Genomic DNA, 24,975 nt, shown 5'->3' on the forward strand with positions numbered 1-24,975 from the left:
TGTGTGTGTAGGCAGGCACTAGGTGTTAAGTGACTTTTGTCTGGAGTCACACAGCTAGTAAGTATCTGAGGCCTCATTTGAACTCAGGTCCTCCCCACCGTAGGGCCCATGCTCTATACACTGTGCCACCTAGCTGCCCCTCTAGTATTTTTCAAATGCATCTCTCATGTCCACAAGGTGGACAGTATAGCTAATTGTCCATAGAAAAACCTATATTGTATCTATCTTTGTATGCCCAGTGCTTAGTGTAATGTTTTGATGGCATAGTCACATAATGACTATTTAATTTAATCAAAAGTGGCTGATTGATCTTGATGTGGTGTGGCTATGGCAGTGGGTGGCTGAGCCTTATGATCTTGTGGGTTAGGATAGAGATGGGCAGTGAGCTCCTTTTCTCAGTGCCTAGGCAGTCTGACCCATTTTGTTGTCTCTGCTACACGTGGCTGCCCTAAGAGGTCAGCGTATCAGCTTATCTTCCACCTGCTGCTTAGGCTCTGAGGCTGGGCGTCTCTGTACTGGATTAGTGAGAGGGCTGTCAAGTACCTTCTTCCTGGGTCTGCTCCCAGTGATTTGTCTATATCTGAGCATTATGGTAGACTAATCACTGACTATGGTCTTCTCTCTCATAGTCACTGGGGACTTGGATAGGTTATTACTGACTTTATCAGAGACATGTTGGGGAAAGGAGGCAATGCAGGTCTCTTGGAGAGACCTGACTTGAATTCCACACTACTCTATTATTTCAGTTATCATTATTTGCCATCTGCAAAGCTATTGTCATGCTGAACATAACCTCTGTCCTCCCTACTCTCCGCTAGGGAAAAGAAATTCATTGCTTCTACTCTGTCACCTTTTAACTAATGATGAGAGGAAAGTAGCAATGAAGTTCAAGTCAGGCACATAGCTATTTCAGCATTTGGTATCTGTAAAGGATATAATCCAAGAAGGACTTGATTATGGAAATTGTGAGATCATTATCATGTATCCAAAGTATTCATGAGTCACAAATTGTCTCTCAGGATTTCATGAGTGGATAGAGTACTGGGCCTACAGTCAGGAAGACCTGAGTTCAAATTTGGCCTCAAGACACTTACTAGTTGTGTGACCCTGGGCAAGTCAATTAAAGCCATTTGCCTTAGTTTCCTCAAATCTGTAAAATGAACTAGAGAAAGAAATGGCAAATCACTCCAGTATCTTTGCCAAAAAAACCTCAAATAGGGTCACAGAGAGTTGGACAGGACTGAAATGACTCAACAACATAGCTTTTTTATTAACTCATGTTAGCTGCCACATTTTAATTTACAGATATCTTAAGAATTCGGCTATGTGGTTCTTATTATTGTGGTTGGGATTGTTCCCCTTATCCCTCTTATAATACTTCTGTTTTGGTGAACACTGGTAAAAGGAAAAGACTTTTCTTAATTCATGTAAAAAAATTGCAGGAAATGGAAAAAGCAAAGTTTAATAGGGTTTTACTTTCTATTTACCAGAGCAAGAGTAATTAGTATCTTGACTTGATATGGATTATGTAGGGCATTTCACTCAATAGTAAATAGCCTGATTTTATTTTGGTTATAGAGATCTAAAAGTTTATATATCTATAAGTTTTTGTTTTTATTTTTAAAGAGAAAAATGAAATCATTTCCAGGTATAAAATGAAAGAGCACACAGAAACATCTCACTTGTCCTCTTGCCTTCAGTATGATGACCAGAACATTGAGAAACACAGAACTGCTTTGAATGGATTGGGCTCTAATGAACCTATAAATTTAGACTGTCAGTTAAGTTGATAAATAATTTTTGTAAAATAGTCTTTTCATTCTGATTGTTCATAGGATCATAGGACTTAGAATTGGAAGGAGCTTTAGGGATACACCTTTTCAGCTCATTTTTATTTCAAATGATAAAACAATGAAGGTCGCACAAGGTTAAAGTAAGTAGTAATACTCTATATTCCAAATATTATAAAAACATCACATCATGATTTATAAAATACCCATTGGACAAAGGTCTATTTGATTTTCAAAATAGTTGGAACAGAAATTACATAGAGAGTTGGAAGGAATCTTTGATGTTAGTCTAACTCCTTTATTTTTAGTTGAGGAAAAAAAGACCAAAACAGGTTACAGGACTTTCCCAAGCTCACATCTATAAGTGTCATAGCCTGCATTTAATACAGATCCATTGATACCAAATCCAGCACTCTTCCCATTTCACCATGATGCTGTGAATAAAATCACTCAATTAATGGAAACTTAGATTACCAAAATGTGACCACCTTATTTATGCCTATACTTGTGAAATGCAGCACAGATTGAAAGCATTTAGTGGCATTGTACTAAAAGAACACAAAAATGGGGTGAGGGGTAAAAGTAAAGGAGAAAAGATGGTTATTCCAGGGAAGTCAGTTGCAGAATATGGCTTTATGTATTACTTACGTATCATTCTCTTTCTTACTGTTGTGTGGATAGATCTGGGTAGGGTGGATAGCTGACTTTTGTGCTGTGTATTTCCCCCTTCTTTGTCCATCTGTCCACTCTGTTTTTATGTTACTTTATCATCGTCTCATTTTCTCTTCCTTTCTACAAATTTTGCCATGCCTCTAGTTCATCTCTTTCTCCTTATATGTCCTGCTTGTTTGAAAAAATATATCATTTAATATATTCTTTACATAGTTTTGTTCCTTACTCCAAAATTTAAAAACAAGCTAATGGAGTATTTTATATTTTTCTCAAAAATAAAAAAAACCCAACCCTACATTTTTACCATGTGACCTCCATTGATACACACAAACTTGTTCCTCTTCCTTCTCTGACACCTAATATAAGAAGGATTCCCCATCCCACCAGCCAGGTGGTGGACCTAGTATCAGGAAGACCTGAGTTCAAAATCTGCCTCATATTTTTACTATCTTCATGATGCTGGGCAAATCATTTAATCTCTGTCAGCCTCACTTTCTTCATTTGGAAAATGAGAGTAATATTAGCACTTAAGTACCACAGTTGTGTAAATCTCTTTGCAAATGTTAAAGCAGTATATAAATACTAGTTAATATCTATTGCAAAAGAAATTTGTGGGCATTAATGATGTTAATTGTCAGGATTGTAAATCATCTGGTTTTTCAAACCTTTGGAGGTTCAATATTACTGTTGTTACCAGCCTGATTGGGATGAAATCATGAAAAGAAAACTTTCTTTAAAATAGGAAAGTGGTTTTGGGGGAAGGGTAGAAAGTGAGTAAATGTGGTAAAAATAAAACCATTTGTGCATTGTAATAAGACAGCAAATATTATCATAAAGTTAAAATTGGTACTCCTTTACATTAGTTTAAGTTGCTCATAGTCGTAAAAATGTTCTTAACTCTTAGGTGCCTCAACAAAAAAGTAGGGACTTAAATGACTTGTTGGTTAAATTGGAAATCAGTGTTGGAATGAGGGTGTAGCAGTGGCTGTGAGGGGTTTAGTCCTCTAGGGGGCGCACGTTCATCAAAAGTCCATTTTTGCTTCTAATGTAGAGTCTGGCAAGAATGCCTTCCTCTGCTTGTGATAGTGTGGAAACAGACAAGAAAAGGTGGCTGATTACAGGCCTAGAAGGGCTTATCTTTGCCACTGTAGATGTTATCCTTTAAAAATCAATTTAGCATCAACATGAATTTCCTCTTGTTTGCCTATAGTAGGCAAAAAGGGTAGGTTGTTTATTTTAAATGTTGCTATATTTTTTAAATTGAACTTAAGACTAAATTTTATCTTGTTCTTAAACAGTACAATTTCTTTTTAACATAATTAATGCAATAGGGTTTTTTAGTCCTTTGTTTTATGAGGAAGATGGATATGTTTATTTTCATTATATTTTTAAACGATCTTTTAATCATCATGTATAAATGTTTTTCTTTAGTTCAGAATTTAAATATTGGCCTTTATTTTAGATAAATTATATAAACAGATTTAAATAAATGCTCATGAAATGTATATAAATGAATTTACAAATAAAGTTATAAATATTTATATTTTATATTAATATTAATTTTATATTAATCTTTAGAATTGACAGAAAGAACTAAAAAGTATTGATACTTTTATATGTGCAGTAATGAAAGACATCTTCAAAATACTAGAATTGGGATGCATGAAAATGCATTACATAAAAATCACTCATTTTTATGTTCTCAGTTAAACTCTATGCTGTTGGCTACATAGGTGTGGTTGGCATTTGTTGGAGGAAATTAAATGGGTTTTACCATCTCCACTGTAGACAGAATTATGGTTTTTAATATATCATACTTCCTAATCTTATGAGAAAAGAAAGTGGAGGGTAAAATGCTTCATGTTTCTTTCTACATTAATTGAAATTTCTTATATCATGAAATTTCTAAAAATTCAAAGTTTTCTTTACTATAGACTCAGCCATAAAATTAAAAGCCATTTTTCTACAACTACATTCATAGAGATCTGAATAATATCATTGTAACTTCCACAACTGTTGAAGAACTATTTTGATGATTAGATTTTATCAAATAGTAGTAAAAAGTGTTCACAAGAAGAAGAATAACTTGTGAAGGTCATTCCTATAGTCATAGAAAGTGGAGGTTTAAGTAATCTACACATACACAAAAATTAAAAAAATCTTGAAGCCTTAGTATTCTAATATTTCTAAAATAAAGGAGTTAGCCATGGAAGGTTTAGAAGGGCCTCTTACCACTCTAACTCAATGATCCTCTGATCTATGAACAACTTTTTGCCTGCTGCCTTTTAGTATGGAGAGAAGTGAAGATGTGGAGAAATGGACATCTATGCACTGGCTTCAGAATTTATATTTTGATTCATTCAGCTGGCTACTAGGTTTACCATAGCCAGAATTTAAGTGTTGTTCTCTGAATTGATTGCTTTTATCAGTGTTGACACAGGGTCATTGAATTAATGACTCTAGCTCTCAGTCACTAAAGTCCCAATAGGTTCATTAATAACCTTTTGTGTTGTACTAGAGTTCCTAAAACTAATCAGTCAACAAGCATTTATTAAGCACTTAAGGTGTATTGGGCATTGTGCTAAGTACTAGGAATAAAAAAAAGCAAAAACACTGTCCTTGCCTTAAAGGAACTCAGATTTTAATGGGTGAGATGTAGTTATTTATTACATACATAAAAGATATATACAGACTAGATGGAATGTGATAGTGGCCAGGGAGGGAAAAGTGGTGGAGCAGTGGGGTACAGAAGGAACTCCTATAGAAGGTAGGAAATTAAACTGATTCTTGAAGGAAGCCAGGGCAGAAAAGAGGCAGGAGGCCTGGGGGACAGTTATTGCAGGCATGGGGCTGGGAGCTGGATGGTAATGTGTGAGGAGTAGCTGCAACTAGGCCAGTGTAGCTGGATTCTAGAGTATTTAGAAAGGAGGAAAATATAAGAAGATTGGAAAGGTAGGAATGGGCCAGGCTGTTAAGCACTTTAAATGCCAAATAAAGGAGTTTACATTTGATCATGAAATTAATAGGGAGGCTTTGGAATTTATTGAGTAGGGGTAGGGGTAGACCTTGGTCAAATGCTCAATCAAACCTACACTTTAGGAAGATTGCTTCAAAACCTGAATGCAGGAGGCATGGAGTGGGAGCTTCTCAAGGCAGGGAGACCAACTGGAATTGGAATAGTCAAGGCATGAGGTGATGAGTATTTGCACCATAGTGATGCTAGTGTAAAAGGAGAGAAGGGAACATATATATACAAGAGACTTTGTAAAGGGAGAATTGGCTGTACTTGACAACAGATTGGACATGGTAAGAGTGAGGAGAAACGTTAAAAGTGAGGAGTCAAGGGGGCATCTTTCGAGCCTGGTTAATGGGGAAGATGGTGGTGCCTTCAATAATAATAGAGAGGTTAGAAAGAGAGAAAGGTTTGTTGGAGGGGGGAGGAGATAATGAATTCAGTTTTGGACATGGTGATTTTAAGATGTCTACAGAACATCTAGTTTGAGATGTTCAGATAGCTAAGAACTGTGAGACTAATGTCAGGAGAGAGATTAGGTCTGGATAAATAAACCTGAGAATCACCTGTATAGGGATGATAATTGAATCCATGGTAGCTAATGAAATCACTCACCATACAGAATATTATAGAGGGAGAAGAAAAGAGGGCCTAGACTTGAGCCTCAGGGGATATTACCATTCGTGGGCATGACCTGTATGAAAATCCAGAAAAAGACAGAGAGAGAACTGTCAGACAGTTAGGAAGATAACTAGAAGAGAGCAGCGTCATGAAAACCTAGAGAGAAGAATATCGAGGAGAAAAGGGGGTGGAGGGTGTCCAAGATTACAGAGAGTTCAAGAATGAAGAAAAGGTTATTACATTTGCCAAATTAGATTTGGCAGGAGAGAAACAAACAAACAAAAATACTAATTAGTAGGATTTAGAGCTGGAAGATCAGAGGTCTTAAGGAGAAGCAGTTTTATGTAGTGGAAAGAACATTGAACTTGGAAAACGATCATGTTCAAATCCCACCTCCCACACAACTACTTCGGTGACCTTGTGCAAATCACTTAACTTTTGTGTCTTTTCAGTTTATTAAAAAAATGTAAATAATTATATGAATGCTACCAGTCTTACAGGACTATAAGGATAAAAGCTTCTCTAAGCCATAGCTAAATTACAATCTACTTCCTTGGAGGGTTGTCTAGACAAGTGACATCACAGATCATTTAAGGGGTTAAGAATTAAAGAATGCACTTAGTAACCTTTGTTGCTAATAGGTTCAGTTGAATCTCTATCCAGAATAAGTGAGAATGAAGTATAAGATCATACATATAGAGCTAGAGGGAAACTGACATGTCATCTAGTTTAACTCCCTTGTTTTATAAATAAGAAAACTGAGAATCAGAAATATTGATTTGTCCAAAGTCATGTGTGGGTAAATGGCCAAGATATGATTCCACAGCCATGTTCACTTATTATAGAACCAGTGATCATTCCACCACACTATACTGGATTTGGATTTTTGGCGTGATAACATCGAAAAATCGCAATTTTTATCTGCCACATAGTATAATTTGAGAAGATTTTCAAACCAGTCTCAATTTTTTATGTTAACTTAGTAGAGTCTAATGCATAAAATAAGATTTTGCTTTAAAATAATCTGCAAAAGTGTTGTGATTCAGCTATTGAACATTAGTACTGCTTTCTGTGATTCCTCAGATTACTTTTTTAAAAGTGTGTTTCTCTCTTCCATTCTTTTCAGGATCTCTTTTTAGTTAGACATGAATTGGCCATAATGAGACTAGCTGCTTTCATGGGAATAACTATGTTAGTTGGAATAACTGGACTCTTTTATACACAACTAATTGGCATCATCACTGTAAGTATGAAAAGGTTTTTTTTTTGACAGATGTTTTTCCAAGTAAAATAACATTGTGAACATTAATGAATGAAAAGCTTATTGTAACTTACATTTTAAAAATTGGCTGTTTTCTTTATTAAATATAGGTTTGATAGATTATATTCCTAAGTATAGAGTTACTTGAAAAAAACAAATTGGTGATAGAACATCTTAGTAAATAATAAAAGATTATTGATTCAATTGGTTTGTAACCTATTTGATTATGTTTCTTTATTATTTCACTTCAACTTGAGTAATTTAAAGTATAAATAGTGGTGGACAGTTGAATTCAGAATTGTTATCACTCATATACTTTGTAAGGGTATATTTTCCTTTGTGATTTTTTTCAAGTTAGCATGTTTTTATTTCAGTTTGCTGTTTTTTCTGTATAGCATGTTTACCAAAATGCTGTCTCCTTTTATTTATTCTCCAATAATTTTAAAGTCCTATATGAAAACAATGTGCTAGATACTAGAGGTGATTAGAGATGATTAAGATGCTGTCTTGGCCCTCATGGAGCTTACAACAGGGAAGATAAGACACATGAGCAAATACACAATGCCATACAATAACTGTACCACAGATTAGAAAATAAGAGCTTGAAACAAATACAGAACCTCTCACCTGAGCTTTGGTTCTGGATCACGATTGCCTATTATGTCCCAGAGAAATCTCAAACTTAAAATCTTTTCCCTCTAAACCCAGAAACCCTGTTTCTGTCAAAGGCATCATCATCCTTCCATCTCCCAGGTTAATAACTTTGGCATTACTCTCCTCACTCTCATTTACTCCACGTATCAACTCAGTTGCCATATATTGCTATTTCTGTTTCTACATCGTTTCTTGCTTCCAGCCTATTCTTTATACTCACACAGCTACCACCTTAGTTATCACCTTCCTATCACCTCACCTAGATTATTGAAACATCTTCTTAACTGATCTCCTTGTCTCAAGTCTCTTAGCATTCTAGTCCTTCTTATAGACTTCTGTCAAAATTTTTTCCTTAAGCATAGATCTGACCACGTGACTCCTGCCTTAAGGAACTTCTTCTTGCTTCTAAAATAAAATATAAACTCTTTTGTTTAGTTTTTAATTCCCTTCACAACCTGATCCCCGTCTGTCTTTCTAGCCTTTACTTTCCTGTATTCTGTGATACCACCAAAATGGTCTTCTTTTTGTTTCTCACACATTGATAGCCTTGTCTCCATGCCTTTGTAGTGGCTGTTCCACCCTCTTGGAATACACTCCCTTCTTTCCTTCTCATAGATTCCATCTCTGACTTAAGAAGCAGCACGGTCACCGTCTTCTTCATAAAACCCTCTCCCAGTTGCTAGTGCCTGAAAAGTAGAAATAAGTGGACATGATAGAACTGGACCAGGACTGAGAAGACTAAGTCTTATGGCAGAAACTTCTGAGTAGCACAATATAAGTATTCGATGTAATTAGTGGAGAGGAGAAGGTGAGATGTGTTGTAGATAGAAGAAATTGAATGAGCTAGCACCTTGAGATTTGATTTAGCAAGTCAAATGATACTTCAGCAGACTGACTTGAATAAAAATGCTAAATTCTTGAGTAGGGAGATGAAAAAGCTTTGAAGGGAAATCTAAATATATGTTGGAAATAAGTTGAACAGTAATCATTTTGTGTCTCAGCCTCTAGATGTTCTACGTGGAAAGACTAGTCTTATATTAGTAATTGTTGTTCACAGCACAAGGGTTTAAAATTCAAATTCCTACTTGATTTATAGTATATTTACTTTTAAATAATAGAGCCAGTGTGGAATAGTGGACAGAATTTGAAGCTAGGAGCCAGGGACACCCAGATTCAGATCCCACTTCTTACAGTTACTGTGTGATCTCAGACAAGGCATTTAACTACTCTGGATCTCAGACAATTTCCTAGGTCTTTTCTCCTAAATCTTCATGAATGGAATTCCTATACTAGGAAGTCCCAGACAAGAATAAAAAATTCTTCAGGTACTCTTGTACTTTTAAGTGGCTTTACTAAACTACCTCAAATGCTTTAGTGCCAAAAGAGTGTTCACTTGAGAATTAAGATATGTGGTTTCTATTCCACTTTGGTACTAGCTGTGTGACTATGTGCAAGTTATTTAATCTAAGTCTCAGTTTACTGAACATTAAAATGTGAATAATGATACTAGCATTACCCATCTTTCCAGGTTCTTGTGGCCCATATGGTCTCCCATTGCTTAGCAAATAAATAAATGAGGGAAGGAATGAATAAATAAAAGCTACTCTTTAAAGGCAAATTCTTACTTTATGTGAATTTTCATTATAAATAACCACGTGATACAAATTAGAGATTTCTCTCTTGGTATAAAAGCAGGAAAATACTATTTTCCTATGACTAGTGGAAGATAACAGGGTAATTATTTTGGCAGTGATCCTTTGATGTCATTATATGACCCAGCAAAAACAAATTATCTGTGACCCAGACAAAATAATTAAAAATTACTCAAACTTTAAAATAACAGATTTACTAATCTCCTTTTCAAAGTTAAAAAAGGTCTGTCTCCACATAATGCTGCCAGATGTTTTTCATTTTATCTGCATAGACTAATCTGAACCCCAGTTTTAAAGGATTACCTCTGATTATTTTGATGTTTAAATACTAAACAAGATTCAGGTTTCATACATTCTTATTAAAGCTTAGGAATGATTATTTTTACACATTTTCAAGGTAGTCTGAAAAGTCACAGTATTATGTCCTACAAACATATTCCTAGTCTTGTTTACTGGCAATTATTTTCACTTTGCTGTTCTACTTACTTTTGAACTTGTCTAGACTTAGGATCATAGATCCTAGTCTAGCTACCCCAATTTGCTTATTCTTTTTAGAAGTTATATACTAGTTCTGGTGTGTGATGACTTGGCAGTGGTGTTCACAAAGTGATGAACACTGTCAGGCTTTTTTTTTTTTAATCAAATACTAGTCTTCATAGTGTACAGTAATAATGTCAACACTATTGAATATCAATCCTGAAAATGTAGAATGAAGTTAGTGGTTGTTTTCTCAGTTACTAAGGTAGGGAGGGAACAGTATAATAGCTTAGGGGCTTTGGGAGTTAGTGGTAAAGCAACCTGATGATGTCTCTGACACTGAATTCTTGGGTAGCAGGATTCTGCTTCTGAAGCTAACTTCCTTGTAGGAACGTTTAGTGTTCAGCGCAGGTATTAATTCTGATACTTTTTGATACTTAGTCCTTTTTGCAATGATTAAAAAACATAGAAAAGGTGTTTAGTGCCCGCTTTGTCAAAACTTAAATTTTTTAAGATAGATACATTTTTGGCATTTTAATTTCATCTCACTTGGGCAGGCTCCCTTTTGGATTAAAGATAATATTATTTCTTCTTAACTCTCTTAGTTCAGTTGCTAAGTGTTAATTTCTCTTCAGTGAGACAGTAGTTGGTACCTAAATAGCTCAGTAAATATTTTCTTAAGAAGATATTAGGGGAGGGGGTGGCCAGGTGGCTCAGCGAGTAAGAGCACCGGTTCCAGTGTTGGGACGACCTGGAGATCGAATCCCGGGCTCAGACACTCAGCACCACACTCAGAAATAACTGGCCGTGTAACCTTGAACAAGTTACTTAACCCCAATTGCTTAAAAAAAAATTAAAAGAAGATATTAGGGGGCGGCAAGGTGGTGCAGTGAATAAAGCACCAGCCCTGGAGTCAGGAGGACCTGAGTTCAAATCCAGCCTCAGACACTTAACACTTACTAGCCGTGTGACATTGGGCAAGTCACTTAACCCCAACTGCCCTGCCCTGCCCCCTCCAAAAAATAAAAAAAAGAAGATATTAAAGATACCATCTATATACAAATGATTTATCATTGGTTTAGACTTTTCACACGTGTGCTAACTGGCTTTTCATACACGCACACACATATATGTATACAACTACGTAATATAAATATTATTAATCTTCATAATTAAAGTTTCCCATCTGTATCACAGAATTAGGGTGGCAAATTAGCAATATTCATTTGATATAATCTATAAATTATGTTGGGCATGTTGATCCCCATATTAGCTTTGCATATATGAAAAACATGTTTATTATGTTGAATATAGCTTACCTATACTACTGTGTAGCAATACTCTACAATTCTTTCATCTAAAACCTTAAAAATATTTTAATAATAGTCTATAGAGATTTTTTTGTGAATTATATTTTTCTTCTACAAAAAGAAAAAAAATCTGATCATCCCAGAAAACCTAGGAAAACAGATGAAGCAGTGATTTTTAATTTTTTTTTTGTGATATAGCAAAGATCAGAATTTTCTGTGTCTTATTCTTACTCTGTTTACATTCAAAATGCCACATAAAATAAAATGCACAATAATTCAAGGATTTTTAAATTAAATTTTATGGTACTTTGCCAGTAACTGTAAATACCTACATTTTGAAATATTTCTATTACATACATGTATTTATAGGTATATGAAACTTCATCACTTTCTCATGCTTTCACCAAAAATCATTAGAGGTTGAAATGTTTTTAATCTGTATTAAAATATTTCTATATGAAACTGTATTTAAAATGCTTTTATTTGCTCAGTGTGATAAAAATGTGTCTGATTAAATGATAGCTAGCATATAGCAATTTACAACTTACAAAATACTTTACACATGGTATCTCATTTGGTTCTCATGACAACCCTTTGAAGCAGGTGCTGTTATCCCCATTTTGCAGATGAACAGAGACAGAGGGGTTAAAGTCACACAATGTCTTGAGGTGAAATTCGAGCTCATGTCTTCCTTACTCTAAGCCCAGTGCTCTATTTACTGAATCATTTAGCTGCCTGATTAGAAAGCAACTAGAAAAATAATCAGATTCATTGATTTCATTTTATTTTTAATATTTCTTGCAGTAAATTAAAAAAAACTTGATCACATGGCTTAATTGGACAGAAACTTTTCTGTAATAAAGCAAAAAAAGTTTTCCTTTTTGTAATTTTTTCAATTTTTAATGTTATGATTCTTAAACACACACACATATATACACACACATAAATTTAATTAGAAGGTTAGAGTGGAATGAGTTTTATTCTTATCTGTCATTACAGACCCATATTCAGAAAGCTTCACATATTTCCATTCTGTGATACAGAGGAAGGAGTGCCATATTTGAAGTCTTAGTGCTCAAGTTTGAATCCCAACTCTCCTTAGTACTAATTTTTGTGATCTGGGCAAATAACAAAGTCTTTGTGCCTCAGTTTCCTCATCTGCAAGATGAGGGGGTTAGACTAGATGGTATTAAGGCCCTTCTGGTCTTGTTATTCTATGTTATTATGACCCTCATTAATTACTAAGTATTTATTTACTAAGTACCTACCTTGAGCTAGACAGATGTTTCATTATTAGCTGTATAACTTTGAGGAGGAACTATCAATTCTGCACCTTAAAAGCATATTAAACCTTGTTACTTTAAAATAACTTCCTGTTTATCACAAGAACATTTATAATCAAAGGTAGAGGTGGGTTTTAGTTTTTTCCTTTTTTTTAAAATCTGGAAATAATGTTCCATTCTAAACATAATTTACAGTCACTTTATTATTTTAAACTCATACTGTTCAGATCCCATTTTGGGGGGGAAGGCAAGGCAGTTGAGGTTAAGTGACTTGCCCAAGGTCACACAGCTAGTAAATGTTAAGTGTCTGAGGCCAGATTTGAACTCATGTCCTCTTGATTCTTGGGTCAGTACTCTATTCACTGCGCCACCTACTTGCTCCCATCCCATTTTTAAAAAAAAGATAAAATTCCAGATCAGAAGAGAAGTATAAAAGAAACAAAATCATCATGAGCAAAAGAAATAAAGTCAATATTATATAATTGATGTTTTCGTGCTTAATTTCTGGAGAAAAAAATCAATATTAAAATAAATAATTTCTGATTTACACAGATTTTTAAAAAATAAGCTGACAGACTACTTTTTTACATGTACCTGAATTTAGTTTCCTTCTCTGACACTAACCATGTGACCTTGTGCAAGTTATCTTACCTTTATGAGCTTCCATTCACTCTTTGTGAAATAGAGGTAATATTGCTAGCACTATTTAACCTGATAAGATTGTTGTGAGGAAGGTACTTGAATTTTTTCTCCCTTTCATTGCCCCCCAAATAAAAATAAGGACAAAACTCTTGCAACAAGTATATATAGTGAAGCAAAACAAATTTGCACACTGACCTGTCCAAAAATAGAGATCTCATTTTGCATATTGAAACTATTGTAAATCAATTCATTTCATTTTAAAAAATGTAACCTTATTGGCATTGCTATGTTTTTGTCTTTCTTTGTATTTCGTAGGGCTTTGCACAATGGCTGATTCTTTGTAAGTGATGTTTATTGAATTTATTAAGTACCTACAGTACTCCAGATGCTGTTTTAGGCACTGAGAACACAAAGAAAAAATGAAATGATATCTGTCCTCAAAGAACTTTAAAATGTTGACGAGGAGGAATAGAATCAAGAAAGCCCTGTTGTAAAAAATGGCAAGAATTAAAAAGTGCAACGATTATTACAGCATGATAAATAGCTCATAAATGAGGAAAGGCAATTCATGATACTCCAAATATGATATCAGGGGACAGTTTTTGTCCTTTCTTTGTACTGTGAGGAAACAGCTTGTGCTCTAAATTTAAAGGTTATATTTTCTTATTTCCTTTAAAAATCACACTTCCTCTTCATTCTCAGTCAGTCAGTGAACATTTAGTAAGTGCTTGCTATGTGACAGGCATTGTACTAATAAGTGCTAGGGCTACAGAAAGAGGCAAAAGACAGCCCCCCGGTCTCGAGCTCACAGTCAAACAGGTGAGACAGCAAGCAAACAGATATATACAGAGAAGCTATAACAGGATAAATAGGAAATAAATAAAAGAGGGAAGTAACTGGAATCAAGAGGAATTGGAGGAGGCTGCCTCTAGTAAATGGATTTTAGTTGAGACTTCAAGGAAACCTGGGATGTCAGTAACCAGAGTTGAGGAGGTAGAGCATTTCAAGGATGGAGGACAGCCAGAGAAAATACCTGGAGCTGAGATTGGAGTGTTTTGTTTGTGGGACAGCCAGGAAGTCAGTATCTTGGATCAAAGCATACATGGTAAGGTATAAAAAGATTGAAAGGGTATAAGGTATAAGAAGGTAGGAGGGAGGCTAATTGATAAAGGACTTTGAATACCAAACAGAACATTCTGTGTTTGATCCTACAGGTGATAGGGAGCCAATGGAGTTTATTTAGTGAGGGGGGGAAGGAAAGGGCACCATATTACATGAACCTGTGCTTTAGCAAAATTGCTTTGGTGGCAGAATGAAGAATAGATTGGAGTAGACAAACCTCAGGCATAAGGGCCTGCACTAGAGTGGTGGCAGTGTCAGAGGAAAGTAGGGGGCATATTAGAGAGATGTTGTGAAGGTAGGATCAACAGACCTTGGCAAGAGTTTATGTGTTTGGTGGGGATGAGAGATAGTGAGGAATTGAGAATAACACCTAGATTGGGAGCCCAAGGAACTGGGAGGATTGTGTTACCCTCTACAGTAACAGGAAAGGTGAACCAAGGGGAAGACTTTGGAGGGAAAGATAATGAGTTCAGTTTTGGACATTTGAGTTTAAGATGTCTATTTGACATCTAGTTTGAGATATCTGAAAGGCATTTGGAGGTCAGCAGAGAGATTAGGGAAGCATAGATACATACATTTGGGAATCATCAACATAGAGATGGTAATTAAATCCAGGGGAGCTGATGAGATCACCAGTGAAGTAGTTTATAGGGAAAATTCATTAATTCATTGAGGATTTGGAATAAGTGTGGCAGTGTTTGTGTTCAGTTTTTCATAGGCATAAATAAGCTTTTTACTTTACTAAGCCTTCAGGGAAAAAGACAGCTTTCCGTGAAAATGCATTACATTTCTACAATTATAAGATTACATATAAAGTTAACTATAAATATAATGCAAGTAATGTAATATAAAATAATATATAACATTATTAGAAATGTTATTATATAAAAATGATCTTTCGTTATTAACTATTAAGTTTTAGTTCCTGATATTGTTATTTTCTATATGCCGTATGTAATACTTATTTAGTAATATTAAAAATATATCAGAATTTTTTTTTTAAATCAGAGACTAAGAATCTAAGAGATTTAAAAATCTAAATCAAAGGTCATATGGTCCAACCCATAATTGGCTATGAATTTCTTCTGCAGCATCCCTGAAAATAATTGTTCAGCTTCTGCTTAAAGACTTCTAGCGACTTGGAATCCAACTACTTATCAAGGAAACACTTTTGGCCAGCTTTAATCGTTGTTATTAGGGTTTTCACCAGCTACCAAATTGGTTTCTGTAAAGCGCATATCAGACCATGGCTGGCCACCCTTGCTCAGTGGCTTCCTATCACCTATAAGGTTATATGTGTGTGTGTGTGCGCGCACACACACTATACACACACACACACACCTATAGGGTGATATATACAAGGTACTCTGTTTGGCAGATAAAGCTCTTAACATTCTGATAGCAATCTTTCTATATTGATTTTACATTTCTTCTCCTAAAGCACTATTGTATTTCAGCCAATCTGTCCTCTTGCAGTTCCTATATCTAGAATGCTCTTTTTCTTCACTTGCTGCTTCAGATCCTTCGCCCTCTTCAACACTGAGCTCAAGTACCTCCTCTTAGCTTCTCCTCATCTTCCTCAAAATTACTTTGTATTTATATTTAGTATTTACTCATTGATATACTTCCTGTGTCCACCTCCAGTAGAATAGAAGTTCCTTGAGGGCAGGGACAGTTTTATTTTAGCCTCTTGGTATTCTTTGTGCCTGAAATAGTGCCTGGCATAGGTGCTTATCAACGTCTTGGATTGAATTGAAATTCAAGTCTGTCTCTGCAGCTTCTATTCTCTTTTCCTAGTTTTGCAATCAGTGGCCAAGACGACTAAGTTTAATCCCCTTTTCCATGATACAAAGTTATATATCTGTATCACATGACTAATATGTTTTAATACTGCTCCTCTTTGACTTTAAGGCCATATCTACTTCAGCTCAGGAGTAATAATGGATTTAAGTCTAGGTAGAACCATAGCATATTTATACAGTCTACCTGATGAAATGCCACATTTTGTCAATTATTGACATTATTGTGTTGGTGGTGTGTTTTAAATAGAGCCATTTTTGATGTGTATATTAAATTTTATAATGTTTTCACAGTACTTGGATCTGTTTTATATATTTTCAGTATGTTACTAAGCCTTAAGTGCTCCACTAAGCCAAAGGCTTTATGATGATCAAGATAGATAATAATGTGATAATAAAGATAACACTTATACTATGTTACAGTGCTTTTGACTAACTTGTCATTAAAAAAATAATGAATTGTTCTTCATAGCCCAGGAACTTTAAGGCATGCCCTTTTTTTGTTCCTCATTTAGTTATTATTTTCTTATAAGTGTTTAGATATTTTTTTTGAGTGAAACAAATTGTGGATGCTTTGTATTAAATATATAAATATGTAATTTTCCCACATTTGAAAGGGTCAATGATATTCTCTTCTTTTGGTATTAAATATGGGATGTGCCTTCTGTTGAGAGAGAGAGGATCTGGCTTGTTGTAGAGAGGAACCTGGTAAAGTGTGTTGCTATTAATGTGTCATTGTGAAGAATTTGAGCCAATTATTTTAGATCTTATCTTGCTTTGCCATTTTTCAGTTTTTTGGAGAGGCTAAAGTTTGTCACTTCCCTAAATATAACTTTTCTGTTGATTAGTATATTAACATTGTACATACTTTCTGTTTCTCATTTGATCTAACTTGCAATTTCTTTGTATTGGATTTCTTGTGACCCTACAAGAGAACAGAAATTTCTAATGTTCCCCTTAGGGCTAATTTCTCATCTCTGATTTCTTCTCAAGTCTTTGTAACATTCGTTGTAACATCTTGATTGATAGAGAATTGTTTGTTTTGTTCTCTGTGTTCTTTTGACTCCTGTCTTGCCATAATCTTGTGATCCCTTGCTTTCAGTTACTGATTAAGATAATGTAGAATTTATGATATGCTTTTCTTTTCCGACTTCCTTTCCATGTCTTCCTCCTTTTTGTCATAAATTGGAGTGTGTAGTGTTTTTGTTTTCTACTATGTGTATAGCTAGAAATTGATATAATCTGATATCTTTCTGCTTACCTTCATTAATACTAAAATCTCTTCTGTCATGGTTGAATTTAATGTCTATCCTTGGGAGCATTCCTGGTTAGCCCTACTGAATTTCTTCCTGTAATTCTTCCTGTTGCTACAGCTGCCACATGTGTGGTTATGTACAAGTCCTGAGATTATCTTCCACTTCCTTTTTTTTGTTTTATTTTGTCTTGTTTTTGCTTTTTGGAGGGCAATTGGGATAAAGTGACTTGTCCAAGATTACACGGCTAGCTTTTGTGTTAACTGTCTGAGGCCGGATTTAAACTCAGGGCCTCCTAATAACTCCAGGGCCAGTGCTCTAATCACTGTGCCATCTAGCCACCTCTCGCTTCCTTTTTTTGTCAGATACTGAGAGAGAATACATTTGTAATGGTTATCACAAATATCAACTTTTTAGAATTATTCTGTTTTGGTATAATAAAAGGTCTGCTTGTTGGATTCATTCTATTTAGCTCAAAAAAGGCTTTTCACGATTCTAGTCTAAGTATGCTCATCTCCTTTCCAAAACCATTTCAGATATTAGTACTATTTTCATTATCCATTTCCGTATTAAGTATAATTTGTACATATATGTTCATATATATAAAGTATAATTTATACATAAAATGAATGTGTTTTATACAATCTTCCTATCTTGTCTTGGGAGGAAGTTATTTTTTATGATTTCCCTGTATTTCAGGAAAGACCTTGATTGACCTACTCTCTGGAATTCACCTCCTCACCAGATGCCTTATTTTATGGGGTATCTGCCATTCCTTTCCTCCACCCTCACCCCTGGTTTTCAGTTTTCCTTTATGTGCTGTTTTCCCATGTTTGAATAGGAGTTGTAGAGGGTAGAACTATCTTGATTACTCATATTGGTATACCCATAATTTAGCCCAGTTCCTGGCCCATAGTAAGTGCTTAAGAAATACATTATTGTATCCCTTGGAGCCAAGCACACCAGTGACAAAGAAACCACATAAACTTCCATTGTAACTGGTAAGATCTGCTTCCTCTCCCTCCCTTATCTTCATACAGTTCACATACACTTGTGGTTTGCCTGCTTTATTTGTTAGCACCATTGCACTGGAACATTTCCAACAGGTACTTCTGGTTTGTTTGGGTGTATCTAGCCTTGTCTTGTTACTGGAACATAAAGAAACCCTACTTGCTCCACTGACCTCTTTGCCAAGTTGCTTATCATAGTAATTTTGAATAGGAGCAGCCTGCAAGCCCGTGCTGACCCATTTATTTATTTATTAGATTAATAGAATCAGTTATGTCTTACCCGCCAAGGTACTAATCCAATTAGTTGTATTAGCAGAGTTTAATTGGGGCCAGCATTTCAGGGTTCTTGCTAGGTATTCACAGCTACTAGCAGGTTCAGACTACACAGAATCTTAGTTGTATGTTATCCTGATTGTCATCCCCTTACTTTTACCATTGCCTCCCTCCTAACTCATGGCACAGGTTAGGCTTTGAAAGGGTTGTTGTTGTCATTGTTGTGTTTTACCCTTCCCTAGACTCTGATTGATGAAACCTCTGATGAGCCAAAGGTTGAGGCAGGTTAAAGAAAAGCCACTGTGTTTAGTGATCCCTAGGTTGAAATTAATAGTTTTGGAATAATCAAGAATTGATACAGAATAATATACACAACGAATCTCTCGATTTCCAGAAGAATAAACTGAGGACCAGATTTTGAAGACCAGGAACAGGAGACCTCATTGATTATTTATCCTGCCACATACAAGGCAGCTGGAACCTTTATTTAGCGCATTTGATTCATTGCATGCCATATAAGTCAAGAGCCATTCTGAGAGCTGTTATATGCCTTCTTGGTGCTTCAGGAATAGCAGCATTACTCTTACATCAGCAGTCTTTCCATCTATACCAGGTCCTTCTCCTTTACCTACTTGAACCTCCCCATCTTGCAGTTCAATTTAAAATTTATTCAGTGTATTAAGTGCTTACTTAGTAAATAACAGCACCACACAGTGTTCTAAAAAAACACAACCAGAAATAAAATAGCTTCTGCCTTCAAGGAACTTTACCCCACTAGGGAGGGAGGTAAATGCAACATAGATATAAAGTAATTTGGGAGTAGAGGAAGAAGTCAAGGAGAGCCACAAATGGTAGAATTAGTAAAGGCCTCTGATAGGAAACAGCACCTCTGAAGCGCTAGGGCTTCAAAGAAACTCCGGTGAAGGGAACAAGCATTATGAATATGGAGATAAGCAGCTAGCATGCTGTATGTACAGAAGAGTAAGGTGGACAGTTTGGCTGGAATGTAGAATATGTGAAAAAGATACTTTCCTTGGCCCTAATACCTCCTCAAGATAGTCTTGTATCTGTCTCATTTCATTACCAAAGGAGGAGAGTCAGCACTGAATGGCGTAACTTCCTTTGTTCTTCCTTCTTAGTCCTTTTAAGTGGAGGGAGTGGAAGTCCAGGTGTAGCTGCTCTTCCAGAGGTCACCCTGCCATTTGAAAGAGTCCAAATAGTATATAGAGTAGAGTAATATAGATGTAATGGAAGGAATTTAGAAGGCCTGGGTTGTGTCACTGTTGGACCTTGGGCAAAATTTATTCTCCGTTTCCTACTCTATAAAAAGCCAAAAGCTTTATTTAAAAAAAATTAAAATTTAATCTCAGTTTCTTTATCTATAAAAATAAAGTGATTAGGCCAGGTGATTTCTAAGGACTTTTACAGCTCTTAACAGCCTTTGCTTCAGTTTTTGACTCCAGATTAAGTCACATGGCAATAGATGAGTCATACTGTACATGACTTCACAGACTATTCCTCCATGCCTTTCTCACCTACATACCTTGGAACCATCAGTTACTCTCAGTGCCCAGCTCAAGTGCCACATCTTGCTAAGTGCCACTCCTCCAGTTGCGAGGAGTTACCCCAAATTACTTTTTGTATGTTTTGTATTTACTTCTCTAGGTAAGTGTTATACTGCCCTCCTCCCAATAGAGTGTAAGCTCCACAAGGATAGTCTGCTTCATTTTTTATTTTGCATACCAAGTATCTAGTTTAGAACTTGGTACATAGCAGATACTTTATACTCATTTGTTGAGTTGAACCTTTCTAAACATTAGTTTATCTGTAAAATGGAGATAATAAATTTACACTACCTACCTCACAGACTGTTTTGAGCAATGAGCTTTTGTAAACTAAAGTACTGTAAACGTTATTTGTTAACGATCTCCAAAATGTCAAATCTGATTCTTCTTTCTTTACTTCTCATCCTTCTTGACAGTTGTTCATTATTTGACCTTTCTGACCATTGTCTTTTTTGTGTCTCATCATTTTTTACTTCCCAAACATGATACTGTTCTGATCGTTCTCCACCTTCCCTGACCATTTCTCCTTTATCTACCTACCTGACTCTTCTTATCCTTTCATTTTAGACATTTCCCAAAAGCTTTGTTCTTGTCCCTCATTTCTTCTCTTATCTAAACTCTCTTCTTTAAATATTTCATCCAATCCCAGAGTTTCATTTATCAACTGGTTGGCTAACTCTCAAGACTCTACTCTTAACCTTACTCTTTAATCTATAAACATACATTTGGAACTGCCTGCTGAATATCATTAAACTTGTCTATCTCCGAAGAACTGATCTTCTCCCCCAAAGTAACTTCTCTTCCTCACTTTCCTATTTATATGAATGAGTCACATCCTTCTAGTTACTTCATGGTCATTGTTAATTTCTTCCCCATCCTTCTGCCTCCCCCACATCTAGTCACTCATTAAGTCCTACCTAATATGTCACCTAAATGTCTCTCATCTGGCACATGCCTTTCCTTGTTTGTAATTGAATGGAAAATAATTCTAAACTCTCTTAGTTAACTATGCTTGTGGGAATCTCAGCTACTTGTATTACTGGGCTACAACCATGATGTTTGCCTGTTGGCATAATTGTGTACAAGTACAATAAAATCTTGCTTATCTGGAACTTTCTTTTTTTTTTTTTTTTTTAAGCAATTGGGGTTAAGTAACTTGCTCAAGGTTACACGGCCAGTTATTTCTGGGTGTGGTGCTGAGTGTCTGAGCCCGGGATTCGATCTCCAGGTCTTCTCAACACTGGAGCCGGTGCTCTTACTCACTGTGCTACCTGGCCGCTCCTTATCTGGAACTTTCAAGGAGTGTTATTTCATATGGCCCAATTTACCAGATAACCAATGATATCCCATTAAGCATTAGATCTTGTGTTTTTATTGTTTGGGATGAAAAACTTTATTAAAAATAATACATTTATATACCATTTAAAATAGAGTATATATACATAACTGAATATTTTCATAAACACTCAAGTTAATCATTATGAATATTTTACGTTATATTATATTGTGAACTTCTTGAGAGCAGGGAGTGTCTTTTGCCTCTTTCTGTATCCCCAACTCTTAGTACAGTACCTGGGACATAATAGTAAATGTTTATTGAGTGACCGACATTGTTTATTGATTGACTGATTATGTTATAGTACTCAGATTCCTTTACAGCCTATTTAGGTAGGTAGAGGAACTATTTTCTTCATCCTTTATTCAGTCACCAAAGAGATTTTCCTCAAGTACAGGTCCAGCTATGTCAGTTCCTTACTCAGTAGTGACTCTAGAATCAAATTGCCTCTAGAATCAAATGCAAAATCTCATTTTGGCGTTCAAAACCTAATCATATTCCCTTCCCTCCCCTGTCTACCAGTCTTCTTATACCTTATTGCCTGCACATGTTCAATCCAGTGACAGTGGCTCCCTGGCTGTTCTACAAACAAGATATTCCCACCTCTCAGCTCTGGGCATTTTCTCTTGCTATCTCCCACATCTGTCATGCTCTCCCTCTTCATCTCTGCCTCCTGGCTTCCTTTAAGTTCCAACTAAAATCCCATCTTCTCTAGGAAGTTTTTCCCGGTCTCTCAGTTCTAGTGACTTGTCTCTTTCAGTTATTTCCTATTTATTCTATATTTAATTTGCTTCTACATATTTCTTTTGTGTTTGTTTCACCCATTAGAATGTGACCTCCTTGAAGGCAGGGATTATCTTTTGCTTTTTTTTTTTATACCCAGCACTTAGAATAGAGCCTTTGACATAGTAGATGCTTAATAAATATTCAATGATTTCACTTATTGACTGTCCTGTATTTGTCATCCTTGCACTGCTGCACTTTTTTATTTTTATTTTTGTCTGCTTTAGAGTTTTTCATTCTTCTTCCATGGTCTCAGCTGCTATCAGTTTCCTTCCTATGTCAGTCTTACTTCCCATTTGTAATTTGGTGGGGGGGTTTTCTTAATCCCTTGTACATTTAGAAACCTGTCAGCCAAGTTTATTAGAATTGCACATAAAGTATGAGCAAAATGCTTGCTGATGGCTAAATATTCTATGAATAGGACACATAGACTGTGTGTTACATATCAGCTCAAGGTCATTGTGCTTGTTACTTTACTTCTACTTAACGGATTTTGTCAGTTGTAGCATGCTTTAGGTTGTCAGGCTGCATATAGGTAAGAGGGTACTGGTTACTCTATTTAGGAAGAAATTAGCATCAATTTGAGTTATGGCCTTTAAGACTCCCATCCTGTAATGTGATAGCAGACATCATAATACTCTAAAGCTCAGCTAGTTACTCCTAATTAGTTTGTTAGTGGTTATCAGGGTATGTTTATTATCTAAGTCCCAGAAGGTGGTCAGCCACATGGCAGGTACATATTTCAACTAGGCTAGCTATTTTCAACCTTTTTTGGTCTCAGGATCTCTTGATACTTTTACAAAATTATTGAGGATCCCAAAGACTTTTTATGTCTTTTGATATTCATTGTATTAGAAATGAAAACTGATAAATTTTAAAATTATTCATTCAATAAAAACAGTAAATCCATTATATTAACATTTTTGTGAAAAATAACTTTTTCAAAAAAAAAACCAAATTCAGTGAGATTGACTTTGTTTTATATATTTTTGCAAATATCTTTAAATGTTTGCCTAAATAGAAGACAATTAGATTCTTATCTACTTCTGAATATAGTTTGTTGTTACTTTGTTGTATTATTATTGTGTTATTTTAGTTGAAATAAGTAAAGAAATCCAGCCTCACACAGATAAGTAGTTGGATAAGAGAATATTTTAATATTCAAATACTATATTAGTATTATTATGAAAATAGTTTTGACCTCACTTTGAGAACCATTGGACTAGACTTTTTTTTTGCTCATATAAAAACTTGAAGTTTTTGTATTGCGGAGTCATTAACATTTATCCTTTTTACAACATAAACAGCTAATTGAATGACCCAGTCAAATTGCTCATCAAGGTTCTACCTTCTGAAAATTTCCCATTATAATAATTGTTTTCCATATTGCAGCTTTATCAGTCTCCTGTGACATAGAATGGAGTAGAATTAAAAAAAAAACATTATTCCAAGCCACAGGTCTTAAAATTCACTCTCATTTCTTAAAATGTATTATTTGACCTCATCACCCTTTGTCCCTCGACTCCAGAATTAGATATTCAGTCCAACACCCCCATTTTACAGATAAGGAAACTGGAGACGATCAGTTCTTTGAGGGCAGGGGTTCCCTTCTTTCTATCCCTGTGCTTAGCACAGGGCCCAACGCATAGTATGCACTATACTATATAATAAGTGCTGATTTACTGACAGATGCTCTGAGAAGTCAATGATTTATGTTCCTATGCACAGTGATTGTGGCAAAGCTAGAATTGGAACTTTGGTCTCCTAACAACACACTGATTCAATGCTGGAAGGAATGAAGAAAATTTGGGATATTAATGCGTTGTTGTTGGAGTCGTGACTTAGTCCAGCTATTCTGGAGAGCAATTTGCCACAGGGTGATAAAACTGTATTCCCTTTGATCCCAGAAATACCACTACTAGATCTGTATCCTAAAGAGATTAAAGAAGAGGGAAAAGGACTTATTTGTACAAAAATATTTATAATAGCTCTTTTTGTGGTGGCAAAAAAAATTAGAAATCAAGGGGATGCCCATCAATTGGGGACCATCTGAACAAGTTGTGGTATATGATTGTGATAGACTATACTATTGTTCTATAAGAAATGACAAGCAGGATGCTTTTAGAAAAACTTGGGAAGACTAATGTAAAGTGAAGTGAGTGGAGACAGGAAAACATTGTACAAAGTAATAGCGATATTATAAGGATGATCAACTGTGAAAGACTTAGATACTATGATTAAAACAGTGATCCGAGACAATTCCAAAGGACCCATGACAAGAGATGCTCTCTACTTCCAAAGAGATAAATGATAAATTCTGAATTCAGATTGAAGCATACTTTTAAGTTTTTCTTCATTTTTATTTTATTTGTCTTTTCTTTTGCAATATGGTTAATATGTAAATATGTTTTGCATGACTTCACATGTATAATTGATATCAAATTGTTTGCCTTCTCAAG

General features: G+C 35.4%; 1 protein-coding gene across 8 annotated transcripts in view; it reads left to right on the forward strand.

The window, feature by feature from the left end:
• Positions 1–24,975, forward strand: part of ZDHHC21 (zinc finger DHHC-type palmitoyltransferase 21) — a 66,381-nt gene that overhangs the window by 30,213 nt on the left and 11,193 nt on the right. For all 8 annotated transcript variants that reach the window (XM_069090696.1, XM_069090697.1, XM_069090694.1 and 5 more), the window contains one exon: positions 7,223–7,339. In XM_069090696.1, coding sequence (XP_068946797.1) covers positions 7,223–7,339 — 117 coding nt within the window. The remainder of the gene's footprint in view (positions 1–7,222; positions 7,340–24,975) is intronic.

This window comes from Petaurus breviceps, unplaced genomic scaffold, assembly GCF_028583685.1.
Source record: "Petaurus breviceps papuanus isolate PSGF00001 unplaced genomic scaffold, PetGlider_PUasm1.0 187, whole genome shotgun sequence".
In the NCBI taxonomy this organism is placed as follows: domain Eukaryota; kingdom Metazoa; phylum Chordata; class Mammalia; order Diprotodontia; family Petauridae; genus Petaurus; species Petaurus breviceps.